This window comes from Nerophis lumbriciformis, linkage group LG07 (assembly GCF_033978685.3).
Source record: "Nerophis lumbriciformis linkage group LG07, RoL_Nlum_v2.1, whole genome shotgun sequence".
NCBI lineage: Eukaryota > Metazoa > Chordata > Actinopteri > Syngnathiformes > Syngnathidae > Nerophis > Nerophis lumbriciformis.
This window is the reverse complement of record NC_084554.2, coordinates 18,481,196-18,502,500: the sequence shown is the minus strand read 5'-3', so window position 1 is coordinate 18,502,500 and position 21,305 is coordinate 18,481,196. Positions and strand designations below refer to the sequence as shown.

Here is a 21,305-nt window from a genome sequence, read left to right as displayed (position 1 = left end):
TAACCAACCAGTCTGGGGTCTGATCCCTGCGGTCCAGTCAGGACCTCTGGATGGAGACTTGGTAAGGTTGTGTTGGAGGGCATGTGCTAGTCGGGGGAGGTACTAGTGGCCACGACCTGGGACGTCACAGACAAGCCAGACTCCCTGGCTGCCATCACTCTCTTGTTTATGTGAGAACGATTGCGGGGTCGAAGAGTTAGTAACTCAGACAGCTGCAGTGGAGACTGAGATAGGAAATATCATTCAACACTTAAATGGAACAGGGACACCTTTTGGGCGATCCTTATCCAGGTGAGGGTGTGTATTATTCGGGGGAGGGAGCATGTGATCTTGTGTCGAGGGTACATTTTCAGCGTTTGTGTTTACACAGAAGCATCTTTGCTTTAACTGTTGTGTGCTCTCTCTCGTCCCTGCAGCTTGCAAAGCGACCACAGGGGGGCAGTCATCAATGTTGCACCCAGAGAGCACAGGAGAGAAGAACACACACAACGTCAACCAGCAGCAGGTCTTGGCAGAGGACTTCTTGTCAGGTATGAAAGAAAAGTTTGCATTCATTTGTGGGATGTGGGATCTGAGCCGAGGATGTCGTTGTGGCTTGTGCAGCCCTTTGAGACACTCGTGATTTAGGGCTATATAAATAGACTTTGATTGATTGAATTTAAAATAGAGCCATGTGCATGTGTTGTCGTGTCGGCTGCTGGTGGCCAGCAAACAGGTCATGTGATGCCTTTGACCAGGGGTGCCCACACTTTTTTCTGCAGGCGAGCTACTTTTCAATTGACCAAGTCGAGGGAATCTACCTCATTCATATATATAATTTATATTTATTTATTTATGAAGGAGACGTTTTTGTTAACAAGTTAAATGTGTTTAATGATAATACAAGCATGTTTCTTTCATGAAGACAAGAATATAAGTCGGTGTATTACCTGATTCTGATGACTTGCATTGATAGGAATCAGACAGTGGTGCTGCTAACGTCCACATTTTCGAATGGAGGAGAAAAAACGTCCTCCATTCTGTCCGATACCACATGAAAGTGGTTGGTTTTTGGCATCCTATTTGTCCAGCTTCCATATTCGTTTTTATACACTTTACAAGAAATACATTGCCGGCAAACTCCGTAGCTTGCTAGCTTGTGTGCGCTAGCTTTCAGAGACTCTTATTTTGTTAGCGCAGGCAGGATGAAGCAGCGCTTTTATTGTGAAGAGTGAAACTGTGCAGTCGGTCTTCAGAGTTTTGACGGCAGGTACGGCGCGAGTGTCTGTTGAAATAAAAAGTGTTCTCACCCTCCTCAGCCATTTTTTTTAATAATGATCTGGCAGCAGTGACTGTCAATCAAGTGACAAAAGTGACTTCTTGGTGAAGATTGACGATCGACTGACACACCTTCCGCCATCGCCATAGCTCCCGATCGACGTAATGGGCACCCCTGTCTTTGACAATTTTCAGGAAGGGATTTTTTTATCTTTCAAGGAAACCATTCAGAATTTTTATACATCCCGGTCAGAATCTGACCAAACCTGGTGACCTTCTAGAAGCTGACAGTTTGTCTGCTATCTGGAAACAATTTCCCCGAAAGCATGCACACGCGCACACATACACACACACACACGGAATAACATGTCTACAAGGATCAAGATAAGAAACCTGCTCATTTTGAATTATTTAAGACAGGAGTGATCTGAAGATCCTGAACTGAAATTAGTGTGTGTGTTTTTTCATAACCAAACATGTTTTTTTAGACAAACTTCTTACTTGATGTGTGAAGTGAAGTGAAGTGAATTATATTTATATAGGGCTTTTTCTCTAGTGACTCAAAGCGCTTTAACATAGTGAAACCCAATATCTAAGTTACATTTAAACCAGTGTGGGTGGCACTGGGAGCAGGTGGGTAAAGTGTCTTGCCCAAGGACACAACGGCAGTGACTAGGATGGCGGAAGCGGGGATCGAACCTGCAACCCTCAAGTTGCTGGCACGGCCACTCTACCAACCGAGCTATACCGCCCCGTGTCAGAACAGCAATAATACTGATTTGAAATGATATGGAACCTCAGTTGCCTGAAATAGCTCATGTTAGCTCTTGTTCTTTTCAGTCCCTCCAGGGTTTCACAGACGTTTACTTTGTGATTGTTGCGGCCTGAATTTGCAGGCGCTTTTTCAGACAGTTGCTGCAGAAGTTGTGCTATTTTTTTTTTTTTTTTTTTCCAATAACATTGAATCAGCTGGTGGTTTAATGAATTGTTTAATAATGTTCTAAGTGTTCATTGTAACCTTAACCTCAAAAAGCAAGAGATTTCAACAAAAATATACTAGGCTTCAGCACCCCCCGCCACCCCGAAAGGGACAAGCGGTAGAACATGGATGGATCAATCAAACGATTAAAATAATTAATCACGATTAATCGCAGTTAGATATAATTTTACAATATTATTAAATGTATCCAAGACGGATCATTTTCAAGTTTTAATACCATGACTGGACAATTAATTGGCTTTAATGAAATGTGTTTTAAACAGTATGCTTTTTTTTTTAAACAGTTCCAACACAAAAAAGGACATAAACAATCTTTTAAAAACAATAAACATAACCTGCAGTGTGTTGGTGTCTTGCCAGATTTTGTATTTTGTAGGAATACAGAATGTGTAATCCTGCTGGAGTAGCGCTTGCATTTAGAGTAGAGGAGCTACATTTCCATGTTTAGATACCAGTTTCACGCATTAATAACATACCATGTGGATTGTTATGATCATGCTTTGATTATCAAAAATGTTTGGTAATGTAGTCAGTGATATTTCTATCTGAATAAATGCTTCTGATATTCTGTACATTACATGTTGTACTAGTTAATGGTATTTGCTTTGCTGCATGACAATTTCTTAACCTTCTCTATTTATCAATAAAATGTAATATTCAGCTTGTTAAACATTCTGGAATTGAGGACTGTCAATCAGAACGGTTTACAAAATAATATATATATACTGTAGCATTTGTAATATTGTGTAGTAAACCGACGTGGGCTGCTGAGGGCAGTGGCAGGTATGCCTGCAGTATTAAACCTAGTGTCAATGGGAGCGAAGAAGGAGACAAGAGAAAGTGTTTGTGTGTGTCGCGCTTTTGCCATTTTAGTTGGTCAGCTCTATTTGTGAATATAAATAAAAGGCTGATTTGTTCAAAGACAGTCTACCGCCATCATATCGCCGCCGCTATTACAATACACGTTATTTCAATACACGTTATTTCAATGCACGTTATTACAATACACGTTATTTCAATACACGTTATTTCAATGCACGTTATTACAATACACGTTATTTCAATGCACGTTATTACAATACACGTTATTTCAATCTGCCAGAAAGCATTTATTTAGGTAGATATTACAAAACATATTTGAAAAAGTATGATAGACAATTTTTCGTTGTTTTGGTGGTTGCACCAGATGTGAAGCAAAGCGCTATTATTTTGAAGCCAGACATGTGTGATTGGTATGAGCTTCGGCTTTACATATTTTGACGAAAGTCTCAGATTAAAGTGACTTAACACTTCCTCGCTACCGTCTTTTTTCTGCTGATCTTTTATTCCATCTTAATAAAGCAGTTCGAGTAGCAATTAAGATTTTGTTGTAAATCCACTTAACTGAAATGTAAACACAGACATGAAGCTCCTCCTCTCTACAAGCGGCAATGCCCGCCAGCAGCGTTCTCTCCAATGATGTCGTCTCCTGACGATTGAAGATTAAATTGTCTTGTTTTGTCCTTAAAACGACTTGCCATGGCTTTGGACCTGAGACTTCTATAATGTTCCGCTTTCTTTGTGCATTTATGCTCGCTAATTAGCCACGGTTGTGGCTCCACAGTAACTGGTCGCCATTACATTTCCTCAAGCTACGGAACGGTACGAGGGTCAAAAAGGAGTCAGAGCGTAAATTAACGCTGTTAAACGACTTTGTAGTTAACACGTTATCATCGTTATATATATATATATATATATATATATATATATATATATATATATATATATATATATATATATATATATATATGTATATATATGTATATATTTATATATATATATATATATATTTATTTATTTATTTATTTATTTATATATATATGTATGTATGTATATATATATATATATATATATATATATATATATATATATATATATGTTTATATATTTGTATATATGTACAAAACCCAAAACCAGTGAAGTTGGCACGTAATTTGTGAATAAAAACAGAATACAATGATTTGCAAATCCTTTTCAACTTATATTCAATTGAATAAACTGCAAAGAAAAGATATTTAATGTTCAAACTGAGAAACTTATTTTTTTTTTTTGCAAATAATCATTAACTTACAATTTAATGGCAGCAACATATTGCAAAAAAGTTGGCACAGGGGCAATTTTACCACTGTGTTACATGGCCTTTTCTTTTAACAACACTCAGTAAACGTTTAGGAACTGAGGAGACCAATTTTTTTTGAAGCTTTTAAGGTGGAATTCTTTCCCATTCTTGCTTTATGTACAGCTTAAGTTGTTCAACAGTCCGGGGTCTCTCTTGGCATTGTCTTGCTGAAATAAGCAGGGGCGTCCCTGATAACGTTGCTTGGATGGCAACATATGATGCTCCAAAACCTGTATAAACCTTTCAGCATTAATGGTGCATTCACAGATGTGTAAGTTACCCATGCCTTGGGCACTAATACACCCCCATACCATCACAGATGCTGGCTTTTGAACTTTGGGCCTAAAACAATCCAGATGGTTCTTTTCCTCTTTCAGAGAACACAAGGTCCACAGTTTCCAAAAACAATTTGAAATGTGGACTCCTCAGAGCACACAGCACTTTTCCACTTTGCATCAGTCCATCTTAGATGAGCTTGGGCACAGCAAAGCCGGAGTTTTAACTTGCACTTATCGATGAAGCGACAAACTGTAGTTACTGACAGTGGTTTTCTGAAGTGTTCCTGAGCCCATGTGGTGATATCCTTTACACACTGATGTTGGTTTTTGATGCAGTACCGCCTGAGGGATCGAAGGTCACAGGCATTCAATGTTGGTTTTCAGCCTTGCTGCTTATGTGCAGTGATTTCTCCAGATTCTCTGAACCTCTTGATGATATTATGGACCGTAGATGGTGAAATCCCTAAATTCCTTGCAATAACTCGTTGAGAAATGTTGTTCTTAAACTGTTCGACAATTTGCTCTCCCATTTGTTCACAAATTGGTGACCCTCGCCCCATCCTTGTTTGTGAATGACTGAGCATTTCATGGAATCTGCTTTTATAACCAATCATGGCACACATCTGTTCACAATTAGCCTGTTCACCTGTGGGATGTTCCAAATAAGTGTTTGATGAGCATTCCTCAACTTTCTCAGTCTTTTTTGCCACTTGTGCCAGCTTTTTTGAAACTTGTTGCAGGCATCAAATTCCAAATGAGCTAATAGTTGCAAAAATAACAAAGTTTACCAGTTCAAACGTTAAGTATCTTGTCTTTGCAGTTTATTCAATTGAATATAGGTTGAAAAGGATTTGCAAATCATTGCATTCTGTTTTTATTTATGAATTACACAACGTGCCAACTTCACTGGTTTTGGGTTTTGTACGATAAAAGACAAACCCTGTGTGTTTATGGGAGGACATGTAGGTGTTAACTGGCTGTCCAGCGTTGCACAACTACTTGTATCTAAGCTTATATCGGACATTTTACATGCAAGCGAATGTCATCCGGTACTCATATCGCACCAACAGCAGTATCAGATCCCGACCTGTCAATTATTTTTCACTGCAAACATGTTTTAGTCTCAAAAAACAGCAAGTACTCATATTTTGTAAATAATCTTTGACTTGTGTTTCTTTTCTTTTCTTTTTTTTTTTACAGTAGATCCTTAAAACATCAGCATACTTTTTTAATATGAGTATCAATTTTTAGTTAGTCAAATGTTGGCAGCTCAGCATGGTAAAAAGTAGTGTGAATACATCCTCCATATCATTCCTTTTTAGGTTTTTCAATTGTGCCACTGACTATCCTCATATTCCTGCATTTATGTTTCTTTAACTTGTTCTATGTCTTTCATCTTCTTCCTTGCTCCTCTCCTTCTGATGCTTACTCTTTCTGTCAGCCGCCATTGCAGCTTATTCAGACCCTCTGACCTCTTACCCTGTCCAAATGATGCATTCAGGCCTGGCCATGGGAATATTTTCAGGTATAATGCAAGTGTGCGTCAGAAGGGAACAAACTATCTGTAATTAATGGCACAGATGCATAAACAAAGTATTGAGCAAAGGGTGTAAAAAATTGTGTATATGTGATTTTTCTTAGCTTTAATACATTTGCAAAATGAAAAAAAACAAAAAACTTTCCACATTGTCATTATGGGGTATTGTCTGTAGAATTTTGTGGACAAAATTGAATTTATTTTATGCTGTAATAATAGGACAATAATAATAATAATAATAGGACCCAATCCAAACAACTTTTCCCACTCATGGTGTAAATTAACTATAACCAACGAATAAAGTCACCATACAGTAGCACATAACACACCTCCTACTCATTGAACTTTGTGGACATTATAAAAAAACGTATATATAATGTAAAACACATGTATTAATCCCTTGCAGTGCATGATGGGTGATATGCAAAACACTCTCTCCACACTTCCCCATGTGTGGCGCATTTTAGCTGCTTGATACTTCTGTTTGATTACAAAACTAAAAGGGAAATGCATTTTTTGGGGAATTGAAAATACGTAAAAATTAAATATTATAAATATGCCCATTAGTACATTACATATATACTTACATCATGTATATAAAGCCTCAATGGAGGTGTTTGAATGTTATTTTTAAGGGCTTGGTAGGCAGAATTGTGCAGCTCCCATTGTAAGCGGACTTTTGATCACATTTATTTAATATTCAGAATGCAAAGAAAAATAATCAATCAATCAATGTTTATTTATATAGCCCTAAATCACAAGTGTCTCAAAGGGCTGCACAAGCCACAACGACATCCGCGGTACAGAGCCCACATAAGGGCAAGGAAAAACTCACAACCCCAATGGGACGTCGATGTGAATGACTATGAGAAACCTTGGAGAGGACCGCATATGTGGTTGACCGGGTAATACCATCCATTGTCATGTCTTTCATTGTCATGTCTTTCATAATGATTGTGAATAGAGATGTCCGATAATGTTTTTTTTGCCGATATCCGATATTCCGAGATTGTCCAACTCTTAATTACTGATTCTGATATCAACCGATACCGATATATACAGTCGTGGAATTAACACATTATTATGCCTAATTTTGTTGTGATGCCCCGCTGGATGCATTAAACAATGTGACAAGGTTTTCCAAATTAAATCAGCTCACGTTATGGAAAAAAATACCAACATGGCACTGCCATATTTATTATTGAAGTCACAAAGTGCATTATTTTTTTTAACATGCCTCAAAACAGCAGCTTGGAATTTGGGACATGCTCTCCCTGAGAGAGCATGAGGATATTGAGGTGGGCGGGGTTGGGGGTAGCGGGGGGAGGGGGGTGTATTGTAGCGTCCCGGAAGAGTTAGTGCTGCAAGGGGTTCTGGGTATTTGTTCTGTTGTGTTTATGTTGTGTTATGGTGCGGATGTTCTCCCTAAATGTGTTTGGGGCGGTATGGCATAGTGGGTAGAGCGGCCGTGCCAGAAACCTGAGGGTTGCAGGTTCGCTCCCCGCCTCTTGACATCCAAATTGATGCCGTTGTGTCCTTGGGCAGGACACTTCACCCTTGCCCCCTCACACTGATGAATGAATGATGACTGAATGATAGGTGGTGGTCGGAGGGGCCGTAGGCGCAAACTGGCAGCCTCACTTCCGTCAGTCTACCCCAGGGCACCTGGTGGTCCAGGTGTGAATGAATGGTGGGTTCCCACTTCTCTGTGAGCGCTTTGAGTATCTAATAATAGAATAGCGCGATATGAAATCTAATCCGTTGTTATTAGTATTATCTGTCATTCTTGTTTGGTGTGGGTTCAGTGTGGCGCATTTTTGTAACAGTGTTAAAGTTGTTTGTACGCCACCTTCAGTGTGACCTGTATGGCTGTTGACCAAGTATGCGTTGCATTTACTTGTGTGTGTGAAAATCTGTAGATATTATGTGACTGCGCCGGGACGCAAAGGCAGTGCTTTTGAGGTCTATTGGCGCTCCGTACTTCTCCCTACGTCCGTGTACACAGCGGCGTTTTAAAAAGTCATACATTTTACTTTTTGAAACCGATACAATAAATTCCGATATTACATTTTAAAGCATTTATCGGCCGATAATATCGGCAGTCCGATATTATCGGACATCTCTAATTGTGAACGATTGGCAAAATTTAAAAAAATAATAATAAAGTGCAAGTCCCCTTTAAGGAAGTTGTCAGAGAAAGAAACAATGTAGGAGTCGAACTTTCACATACTCTTTATATTCAATGTTTTATCGTTTATACTTTATATTGCATTGTCCTCACACACTGATGTGGGGGAGGGAGCTTGTTAAAATTGAAGTAGTTGAAGTTATGTGTTGTTCAGTCTGTTATAGCTTGCTTTTGTCATTGCAAACTAAAGTGTTATTTTGGTACAAATAATTGTTGTCACGTCACAATCAACGTTCTGCTGTGTGACAAAAAAGCATCGTAATGTGTGTATGCATGTCTGTGTGCGCGTGTATTGGCGATTACCCTCAAAAATATGGCTTTACCGCAGTTTGCACTATGTTTTTACATGTTTGGCAAACTTCAATTTGGTATGCAATTAATATGCAGATTTAAAGCACTGCCATCGCAGAGTACGTGTAAAAACAGCTGTCAACGTGATCACAGATTGCTCTGAGACAGCACAAATAGTTGTAATAAATAATAATAAAAAATACATCTGATGTTAGTGTAGTGATTTCGATAAATGTATTTAGATGCTTATTTATTACGTTTCACATACATTTAATATCTAAATGGGACAATTTTTTTTTTAGCCCAATGCGGTGGATACTTTCCGGATGCACTATAATTAGTTGTGTACTCTCTATGTTGTTAGTTGCTGCGGTAGAATGCCAGGTAGGGCTGGGCGATATATCGATATATTCAATATATCGCGGGTTTGTCTCTGTGCGATATAGAAAATGACTATATCGTGATATTCGAGTATACGTTCTCACGCAGTTGCTTTTAGCTGCGGCCATTACACTACAGGCGTTTCCCACTCTTTCTTGTCTCTCCTTCTCACAGAGACGTAAACCAAGCGCACCTTCTTGCACACGTCACGTGTGCAAACGTCACGTGTGCAACGTCACACGCTCCCGCGGAGCAGAGAGGTAGCGACATGGTAACGTTAGCTGTGATGCTAACGGTGAGGTGCGAGTGGTAATAAGAGAGAGAGAAGGTGCGAATCTGGTAACAAATGGAGGAATAATTAGTTCCCAAGAAAAACACCACGGGATCCATCGTCTGGCGGTGGTTTGGCTTCAAGCGGGAATATGTTCAACATTTATGCGGCAAAAAGTAGCAGCACTGCTAATGTAGCATAATTTGAAAAGTCACCCGCTGGGGAATGAGGAGTGCTTGAAACGGCATGTCAACATCTCCGTTCGGTGCCACACCAACAAAATGCCGAAGCAACTATTTCCACATCAACACCGTATGAAAAAAAAAGTCAACAACAGAAGGAGATAACGTCCGCAGGAACCTATTATGCAGCTCATTTTTATTTGACAGTTATTGAAATATCTTGTGTGACATCATGCACAAAAGTGCACTAATAGCTTGTTTTAAAATGTCTCTGACAATCTTGCACTTTCTGTTTTGGAAATGACATGAATGTTTGTGCCACTGCTTAATAACTGTTTAATAAATACAGTTTTGGTCAATTGACTTAGTTGGGATTTCCTTCTCTGCATGAACGTTTAAAATGAGCATATATTAATGCAGTATGAACAAGAATGTTTTAATGTAGACACATAGAATCATCATACTGGTGTGATTATGTGCATCAAGTGTTCATTCAAGGCTAAGGCAAAATATCGAGATATATATCGTGTATCGTGACATGGCCTAAAAATATCGAGATAATAATAAAAGGCCATATCGGCCAGCCCTAAATTCAGGCATGTGAAATTCCTCCCAAAACGCAGAAATCCACATTTTTAAATACTAATTTTTGCGCAAAATATCACTTATGCATTTTTTTAATGAATCATTAAAGGGGAACATTATCACAATTTCAGAAGGGTTAAAACCATTAAAAATCAGTTTCCAGTGGCTTATTTTATTTTTCGAAGTTTTTTTCAAAATTTTACTCATCACGCAATATCCCTAAAAAAAGCTTCAAAGTGCCTGATTTTAACCATCGTTATATACACCCGTCCATTTTCCTGTGACGTCACACAGTGATGCCAATACAAACAAACATGGCGGTTAGAACAGCAAGGGATAGCGACATTAGCTCGGATTGAGACTCGGATTTCAGTGGCTTAAGCGATTAAACAGATTACGCATGTATTGAAACGGATGGTTGTAGTGTGGAGGCAGGTAGTGAAAACGAAATTGAAGAAGAAACTGAAGCTATTGAGCCATATCGGTTTGAACCGTATGCAAGCGAAACCGACGAAAACGACACGACAGCCAGCGACACGAGAGAAAGCAAGGACGAATTTGGCGATCGCCTTCTAACCAACGATTGGTATGTTTGTTTGGCATTAAAGGAAACTAACAACTATGAACTAGGTTTACAGCATATGAAATACATTTGGCAACAACATGCACTTTGAGAGTGCAGACAGCCCAGTTTTCATCAATTAATATATTCTGTAGACATACCCTCATCCGCTCTCTTTTCCTGAAAGCTGATCTGTCCAGTCCAGTTGGGAATGCATCTGCTTTGAGTGTCGCAGAATATCCACACATTCTTGCCATCTCTGTCGTAGCATAGCTTTCGTCGGTAAAGTGTGCGGAACAAACGTCCGATTTCTTGCTACTTTCGCATCTTTGGGCCACTGGTGCAACTTGAATCCGTCCCTGTTCGTGTTGTTACACCCTCCGACAACACACCGACGAGGCATGATGTCTCCAAGGTACGGAAAACAGTCGAAAAAACGGAAAATAACAGAGCTGATTTGACTCAGTGTTTGTAATGTGTTTGAGAAAACGGCGGATTGCTTCCCGATGTGACGTCATGTTGTGACGTCATCGCTCCGAGAGCGAATAATAGAAAGGCGTTTAATTAGCCAAAATTCACCCATTTAGAGTTCGGAAATCGGTTAAAAAAATATATGGTCTTTTTTCTGCAACATCAAGGTATATATTGACGCTTACATAGGTCTGGTGATAATGTTCCCCTTTAATAAAAATATGATCTACACAAAATATGTTAAACGCTTGCCTAAGCCGCAGGTACTCGCTGTTTCTCGTGCTTAAACGCCGTATTGAGTTGCAGGAAAAGAGCCGTCAGGTGCACCGAAACAAGCTCGCTGGTTAGCTTAACCAGCTAGCTTACTTGTTGTTGCCGCTGTTTGCCCTCCGAGCCACAATGTTGACAGCTGTCCACTCTGCTGCTAGTCATACTTGGAGGATTACAATCAGAACACTGTTAGTTCCGAACCAGTTGTAGTTCTAGGGCAGTGGTTCTCAAATGGGGGTACGCGTACCCCTGGGGGTACTTGAAGGTATGCCAAGGGGTACGTGAGATTTGTTTTAAATATTCTAAAAATAGCAACAATTCAAAAATCCTTTATAAATATATTTATTGAATAATACTTCAACAAAATATGAATGTAAGTTCATAAACTGAACATCAAATCAAGTAGGCTATTCCATTCATTACAATGCAACAATGCAATATTCAGTGTTGACAGCTAGATTTTTTTGTGGACATGTTCCATAAATATTGATTTTAAAGATTTCTTTTTTTGTGAAGAAATGTTTAGAATTAAGTTCATGAATCCAGATGGATCTCTATTACAATCCCCAAAGAGGGCACTTTAAGTTGATGATTACTTCTATGTGTAGAAATCTTTATTTATAATTGAATCACTTGTTTATTTTTCAACAAGTTTTTAGTTTTTTTCATATCTTTTTTTCCAAATTGTTCAAGAAAGACCACTACAAATGAGCAATATTTTGCACTGTTATACAATTTAATAAATCAGAAACTGATGACATAGTGCTGTATTTTACTTCTTTATCTCTTTTTTTCAACCAAAAATGCTTTGCTCTGATTAGGGGGTACTTGAATTAAAAAATGTTCACAGGGGGTACATCACTGAAAAAAGGTTGAGAACCACTGTTCTATGGTATTAATTAGTAGCCAACGAGAAGATATATTTTTGACGTGACGGATTGTTAAGGTCACAACAGCGGAAGTATGCAGTATTACCCGAAGAGGCGGGGCTACAGGATAGAGGTACCAAATGGTAAAGGTTTTCTTAGTTCTTTGCATGCATGTTATAGAATTCTAAAATAATTTTCAAAGGACTTTTCGGACATGGTAGAATGTGAAACTGTAAATATGTAACTCTCAATTACCTTGGTATTTATTTTATTAATTATTGTTGTTTTGATTTGGTTTCTTCTTTATTTTTTTTAACATGTCCGGAAAAAGATATTTACAATACAATACAATACCTACAATACGACAATAATAATTGTAAATGATCTACTAAAAATATATTTTTTTAAATTTTGTGTTACATTACCTGTCAGTGTCACAAAGCCAGGCCAGAGGTTGTTGGTAGATGAGAATACATCTAAAGGTAAAATATAGCGTAGAAATGCACCCAATTGTAGGAAACATAGTCTTAATTTTCAAAATTGTCTTTCAAGGTTTGCATGGCAACACTTTGTGTTGATAGAAATGTTCCCATTTTCTTCCGCTATTTTCCGGAACCTGCCATCCTTTTATATTAAAGCTTACCTTGTACTGAACAGGAAGTCACAATTTAAATATTATGTTGCTGCTCAGTGAAGTTAACAACACATATCAACATAAACGGAACATTTTTCATAGAAATGACCTGTTTGACTCTCGCATTGTCGACATACAGTATGTTCATGTCAGCCTGGCTGAAACAACACATGCAATGTTGACATTTGCACATCATTATGTGCTCTGCATTAAATATTATGTAATATATGTTCTTTGTCAGGTTTCTGCCAGCCTGCAGGATTAGGAGCCAACATGGAGGTGGGGACAACTCTTCTCCCAGCAGCCAAGCCTCCGAGTATCGCTGATCCTCTGCAACCATCGTCAGGGTCAGACGCCCCAAAAATGTCCAACAGCCCCATGCTGCCTGAACCCCAAGCCCCTCGCAGCCCCTTGGACCTGTCAGCAGGTAACACATGTTCATGAAGTGACATAGAACTCTTCTCACTCAATGCTTCGTCTCACAACATGATTCCTTTTTCCTCGGTTACAGCTGTGACTGATACTTCCTTGATTTAATTTACTTTTGTGCCATCTTTGTATGATAATGATGCATCAAACGATACTGAAGCATTGATACATTATGAAACACAAGGAGTGATACTGTGTCTCTCGATGTGTGTCTCACTTTAAGAAAAAAAACATGACCGATGCAATTGTTATTTGACAGGGAGGCATCAAACTGTTTACTGTATCAGACTGATAAGTGACAACTTGTACTAAATGAAACAAGAAGAGCGGCATCTTGTGTTTGACATTGGTTTTCATCACCATCATTAATGTCAATGGAACTAAAAAGGGAAAAAATCCGAAGTCCGGGATCATTTTGATCTAATGTTGCCAAATATTGTTCATAAATATTCTTCTTTTCCTGTTAACTATTTCAAAGTCAGTCAATAAGTCAATGTTTATTTATAAAGCCCTTAATCACAAATGCCTCAAAGGGCTGCACAAACCACATGGACATCCTCTGCTCTGATCCCACATCTGGGCAGGAAAAAACTCAACCCAATGAGAAACCTTGGGAGGGACCGCAGATGTGTGGACCCGTGCAATGGATGCCGAGTGGGTACAGTTAATAATGTGAGAGTCCAGTCCATAGAGAGGCCAGCATGGGGATCCTCATGCATGTAGACAAGTCGGAGCGAATGATGCATATAGGAGTGGTCCACCCCTGGTTCCAACTTGGAACAGCTTGTGCCTTCTCCGCATACTTGCCAACCTTGAGACCTCCGATTTCGGGGGGGGGCGTGGTAAAGAGGGGAGGAGTATATTTACAGCAAGAATTCACCAAGTCAAGTATTTCATATATATATATATATAAAATACTTGACCTGGTGAATTCTAGCTATATATATATATATATATATATATATATATTTATTTTATTATATATATATATATATATATATATATATATATATATATATATACATATACATATAAATAAAATAAATACTTGAATTTCAGTGTTCATTTATTTACACATATACATACACCTAACACTCATCTACTCATTGTTGTACTTGAAAGACTTGATCAAATACACAGTAATGAAAACACAGTTGTTCTACTAACTGTACTGTGCTTGCTGCTTACTAAAAAAAAAAAAACCAACACTTACCTTTCACTATTTGAGTAGCCTTTGTTCTGCCATTTGCGTACTGGCGAGCGATCTCTGAATCTGGGAACACGGATTTGTTGTAGACATCCGCAAATGAGAACGGGATGTTGCTTCCATCTATCAGCATAGCCATCTTTGTCTCGGCATATGTTACACCATCGGGTCTCCATTTAGCGAGGTGGCCCATAATACTGGGCTGGGACCGGTGCTGCGTTGCCGCCGCTTTGTGCTTCGCTGACCGTTCATGACTGAGTATATTCGTTCGGCCACCGTGTTCAATAGAGAAGTCTGTTCTACAAAATTTACAGGCAGCATACCCCTTCCCCTTCGAACTGTCCTGGATAAACTGAAATTCTTGTTTCCATTCGTTTTGGAACTTACAAGCGTATTTCTTCATCTTACTCGTCGTCGGCGTCGCCATGGCTGTATCTTCCTCGTTCTTCTGCTTCGTCTCCTTGTTGTGTGCGCAGTTGTACACTCTCTAAAAGCCGTAGATGTTATAACGTGATTGGGCAGGCACGCTGTTTATATCGTGGGAAAGCGGACGTGAAAACAGGCTGTCCTCACTCAGGTCCGCATGGAAAATCGGGAGATTTTCGGGAGAATATTTGTCCCCGGAGGTTTTCGGGAGAGGTGCTGAATTTCGGGAGTCTCCCGGAAAATTCGGGAGGGTTGGCAAGTATGCTTCTCCGTGGAAACTGATCCGTGGTTACCTGGTATCCTCTCCATGCCGGAGATGGGGGCAGAGCAAAAAAGAGAGACAGCAGATCAACTGCTCTAAAAAGGGTTCTATTTAAAGGCTATAGTATACAAATTAGTTTTAAAGTTAAAGTCCTAACGATTGTCACACACACAATGGGTGTGGTGAAATGTGTCCTCTGCATTTGACCCATCCACATTTTCACCCCCTGGGAGGTGAGGGGGAGCAGTGAGCAGCAGCGAGCGCCGCGCTCGGGTATCATTTGGTGATTTAACCCCCAATTCCAACCCTTGATGCTGAGTGCCAAACAGGGACGCACTTTTTTGTAGTCTTTGGTATGACTCGGCCGGGGTTTGAACTCACAACCTCCCAGTCTCAGGGTGGACACTCTAACCACAAGGCCACTGAGCTGGTTAAGATGGGACTTAAATGCTTCTACTGAGGTAGCATCTCTAACTGTTACCGGGAGGGCATTCCATAGTACTGGAGCCCGAATAGAAAACGCTCTATAGCCCGCAGACTTTTTTTGGGCTCTAGGAATCACTAATAAGTTGGAGTTCTTAGAACGCAGATTTCTGGCCGGGACATATGGTACAATACAATCAGCAAAATAGGATGGAGCTAGACCATGTAGTATTTTATACGTAAGTCGTAAAACCTTAAAGCCGCATCTTAAGTGCACAGGAAGCCAGTGCAGGTGAGCCAGTATAGGATTAATATGATCAAACTTTTTTGTTCTTGTCAAAAGTCTAGCAGCCGCATTTTGTACCAACTGTAATCTTTTAATGCGAGACATAAGGAGACCCGAAAATAATACCTTCAGTAATCAAGACGAGACGTAAGAAGTGCATGAATAATGATCTCAGCGTCGCTGGTGGACAAAAATAGGACACATTTTAGCAAATATTACGGTTGTTTTAGTAACGCCTCTTAATGTGTTACCGAGATTTTTTACCGAGTCGCTGTGTATAATTGTTTTGTTGTCAAAGGTTAAGGTGGTGTTATTAAATAGGTGCTGGTGTCTAGCAGGACTGATAATTAACACTTTGTTAGCGTTGAGTTGCAAAAAGTTGCTAGACATCCATTGTTTAATTTCATTAAGACACGCCTCCAGCTGACTACAATCCGGCGTGTTTGTCAGCTTTAGGGGCATGTAGAGTTGGCTGTCATGAGCATAACAGTGAAAGCTAACACCGTATTTGCGTATGATGTCGCCTAGCGGCAGCATGTAGATGTTGAAGAGTGCAGGGCCAAGAACCGAACCCTGTGGAGCTCCGCACGTTACCTTAACATACTCCAAGGTCACATTATGGAAAACACACTGCACCCTGTCAGTAAGATAGGAGTTAAACCAAGACAAGGCTAAGTCTGACATAGGGCTGGGCGATATGGCCTTTTTTTAATATCGCGATATTTTAAGGCCATATCGCGATACACGATATATATCTCAATATTTTGCCTTGGCCTTGAATGAACACTTGATGCATATAATCACACCAGTATGATGATTCTATGTGTCTACATTAAAACATTCTTCTTCATACCGCATTAATATATGCTACTTTAAAACTTTCATGCAGAGAAGGAAATCACAACTAAAAAAATCACTATTTTTTTCATACGGTGTTGATCTGGAAATGTTTGCCTCAGCATTTTGATGGTGTGGTCGTGTGGCACCAAACGGAGATGTTGACATGCGGAGTAAGCACTCTTCATTCTCTAGCATCAAATGATGCTACATATTAGCAGTAATGCTACTTTTTATAGCAACGCTTTCGCCCCACACATGACAAATTACGGTTGTCTGTTCGACATGTTCCCACTTGAAGCCAAACCACCGCCAGACGATGGACCCCCTGCTGTTTTTGGGGGGAGTTAATTATTCCTTCATTTGTTACCACATTCACACCTTCTTTTGCTCGTATTACCGCTAGCATCACGGCTAACGTTAGCCATGCTGCTACCTCTCTGCTCCGCGAGGGCGTATACGTATGTGACGTATGTCGTGACAGTATGTGACGTGTGTCGAAGCTGCACTTGCTGTCTGTGAGAAGGAGACACAGGGAAGAGCGAGGAAAGCCTGTAGTGTAATGCCCGCAGCTAAAAGCAACTGCGTGAGAACGTATACTCGAATATCACGATATAGTCATTTTCCATATTGCACAGAGACAAACCCGCGATATATCGCGCATATTGATGTATCGCCCAGCCCTAGTCTGACATGACGTGTTTGATTTGGCTCATTGAGGTGCACCTTGTATAATTATTTTGTCACAATTACAAAACCCAAAACCAGTGAAGTTGGCACGTTGTGTAAATCGTAAATAAAAACAGAATACAATGATTTGTGAACGAGTCCACAGTTCAAATTTTTTTGTGGACGTCGTGTCCTCCGGACCAAACAGGAAAAGAACCATCCGGACTGTTATAGGTGCAAAGTTCAAAAGCCAGCATCTGTGATGGTATGGGGGTGTATTAGTGCCCAATGCATGGGTAACTTACACATCTGTGAAGGCACCATTAATGCTGAAAGTGTAACGACCGGGGCGCATTGTGATGCGGGGTTCGTTCTCTCAGGAATGCAGACGGGCGTCAGACACAGCGTGTAGGTAAGAAAGTATTTATTTAATAAATAAATTATACTGGAACAAAGAAAAGGGTGCTCATAGCACAAAAAGGTAAAACTAAGAAAGACTAGCGTGGGAGCTAGCGAGTAACCGAACCTAGCGTGGAAGCTAACAGGTACAGATCCAGAACAAAAGTCGTCAACTGTTGCATGAAAACAAACTACGAAGCAAGAACGAATGACAGGGAGGACAGGCTTAAATAATAATGTCAGTGATGACAAACAGGTGCGTGTCGGGAACAAACGCGGCAGGTGAAAATAATAAGCAGCCATGGCAACAAACTCAGGTGTACAAAACAGGTACTCAAGGAGTCCAAAACTAACCAAAAACACAAGTATCTTAAAAACGTAAACAAAAAATATGATCCGGGCAGCGGATCATAACAGAAAGGTACATACAGATTTTGAAGCAACATATGTTGCCATCCAAGCAACGTTATCATGGACGCCCCTGCTTATTTCAGCAAGACAGTGCCAAGCCACGTGTTACAATAGCGTGGCTTCATATTAAAAGAGTACGCGTACGAGACTGGCCTGATTGTAGTCCAGACCTGTCTCCCATTGAAAATGTGTGGCGCATTATGAAGCCTAAAATACCACAACGGAGACCCCCGGACTGTTGAACAACTTAAGCTGTACATCAAGCAAGAATGGGAAAGAATTCCACCTGAAAAGCTTCACATTAAATATCTTGTCTTTGCAGTCTATTCAATTGAATATAAGTTGAAAAGGATTTGCAAATCATTGTATTCTGACTTTATTTACGATTTACACAACGTGCCAACTTCCCTGGTTTTGGGTTTTGTATTTATTAAAAAAGACAACCTGAAACATTTACATTTGCTAATTATTATCTGTTGTGATGGAGACCAGCATGGAGAGCAGCAGTTTTGTCTCACTAACAAATCCCATGAAAGCATTGAAAATATGCTCACACCTGGTGACAAATAGTGAGGAGCTCCTCTTTGGCGCTCGTCTTCAAAAAGCATCCTGATAAAAACACACAATAGCGCTACATCCACCGTATCAGCAGACTCTCAAATTGGTGGGAAATGCACTCACGCACGTCAATATCCTTCGTCAATCTTCTTAATGATTGAATATCCATCTTCAGTTACTCCTCCACATTCACAGCCGGTGTCTCACATTTCACTTCTTTAATGGCCTTCACGGTTTCTGTTTTATATTTGAAATTAGGGATGTCCGCTAATGGCTTTTTGCCGATATCCGATATTCCGATATTGTCCAACTCTTTAATTACCGATAGCGATATCAACTGATACCGATTTATACAGTCATGGAATTAACACATTATTATGCCTAATTCGGACAACCAGGTATGGTGAAGATCAGGTCCTTTTTTTAAAAATTAATAAAATAAGATAAATAAATTAAAAACATTTTCTTGAATAAAAAAGAAAGTAAAACAATATACAACAGTTACATAGAAAATAGTAATGAATGAAAATGAGTAAAATTAACTGTTAAAGGTTAGTACTTTTAGTGGACCAGCAGCACGCACAATCATGTGTGCTTACGGACTGTATCCCTGCAGACTGTATTGATATATATTGATATATAATGTAGGAACCAGAATATTAATAACTGAAAGAAACAACCCTTTTGTGTGAATGAGTGTAAATGGGGGAGGGAGTTTTTTTGGGTTGGTGCACTAATTGAAAGTGTATCTTGTGTTTTTTATGTTGATTTAATAAAAAAAAAAAAAAAAAAAAAAAACGATACCGATAATTTAAAAAAACGACACCGACAATTTCCGATATTACATTTTAAAGCATTTATCGGCCAATAATATCGGACATCTCTATTTAAAATTGTCAACAAGTCTCAAGAAATTGCTTTTGGTGTTTAGCAAGGCAAGGCAACTTTATTTATATAGCACGTTTACAACAATTTTAAAATTGGACCAAAGTGCTTTACAGGTTAAAAAGCATAGAGCAAAAAAAACGAGGAACATAAACAATGCATAAGCTAAACAAGCAAGGATGTGACTGACGTGATACGTAACAATATTTACCTTACCATACTATATACCAGAGGTGTGGACTCGAGTCACATGACTTGGACTCGAGTCAGACTCGAGTCATGAATTTGATGACTTTAGACTCGACTTGACAAAATGTAAAGAGACTTGCAACTCGACTTAGAATAACATCAATGACTTGTGACTTCACTTGGACTTTTGACTTGACATGACTTGACATGACTTGCCACTTTCCCCAAAATCCAAAGCTTAAAAAGTTATTTGGGAGCGCTCCGTATTTTTCATTTTCTTCGTCTGTCTATCAGCGTGTTATTCCTGTCAGCTGGTGTGCTGTCAGTACAACAGCCAATCAAATTAGAACTACGTTGTTTTCATCACACAGCATTCATCCAATCAAATTGCAGGACAACCAATGAACAAGAGTTGGTCCAACAACGTGCCAGTGATAAACAATTATGTTAAAGTTGGTTTCGTTCGGGTATAAAAACTACGACTTGGTCAACAAAAAACGAATTGCCGTATGCAAATCACGCAGTTCGAATATTACAGACGGAGACGCAACAACTTCCAACTTCGTTCGACATTTGAAGTTGCACAAAGAAGGGTACGTTTTGAATGTAAGATAACGTTTATTGGCTAAGTAACGTGACTTTTATTTGCTGTGTAGTTAAATCAGTGAGGCTGCAAACTCACTGCTAACGTTATAACCATAGACATCTTATAAGGGTACGCAGCATAGAGCGCTATTGCCTACTGGCGCAGACGAGGCGCGGGGCCGCCATCTTGGAGTGGTGATCCGCTCCACTCAGTGCAATTCATTTGGCAGGAGCAATGAACTGTCAGCGCATTTAATTCATTTTACCTCACTGAATACCACTGATTTTCACGCGCTTTTTTGTCATACGTGTGTAACAGACACATGTTTTGGCGTGTTTTATTATTCATAGTTTGCTTAACAGTAATATAATATTCTTATACGCTATAAGTGACCAGACGTCCGAGATCAAAACTGGGAATATAATCCCAGAGAAGGGGAAAAAAAACGGTAAGCTATTTTTAAGTTGAAGAAACAATATGATTAGGTTATATATACATATGCGTGTATCCTACATAAACAATGTATGAATACATTAGATATCTATATATTTTAGGGACCTATAGACTGTATCTCTGTTGCTTCAGCAGCAGAGAGTTTATTCTGTCTTGACACTTTGTATTGATATTTTCTATTACATTCTTCCCTTAAATGATAATGTTTGCAGTGATTGTTTTATATGTATTATTTTATGTAAGTCGCTTTGGATAAAAGCGTCTGCCAAATACTTAAACATATATAAACACCTGAAAGTCTTCATATCAGCTAAAACCACCAATCTGTTTCACTGGATTCAGAATAAAACC

At 39.3% G+C, this 21,305-nt stretch overlaps 1 protein-coding gene across 8 annotated transcripts in view; it reads left to right on the top strand.

Moving 5' to 3' along the window:
• Positions 1-21,305, top strand: part of LOC133609784 (uncharacterized) — a 243,781-nt gene that overhangs the window by 122,542 nt on the left and 99,934 nt on the right. For 7 of the 8 annotated variants that reach the window (XM_072913470.1, XM_061965731.2, XM_061965728.2 and 4 more), the window contains 2 exons: positions 417-530; positions 13,176-13,361. In XM_072913470.1, coding sequence (XP_072769571.1) covers positions 417-530; positions 13,176-13,361 — 300 coding nt within the window. Of the gene's footprint in view, positions 292-416; positions 531-13,175; positions 13,362-21,305 lie in introns of all 8 variants that reach the window. The other variant, XM_061965729.2, reaches the window with a different exon arrangement.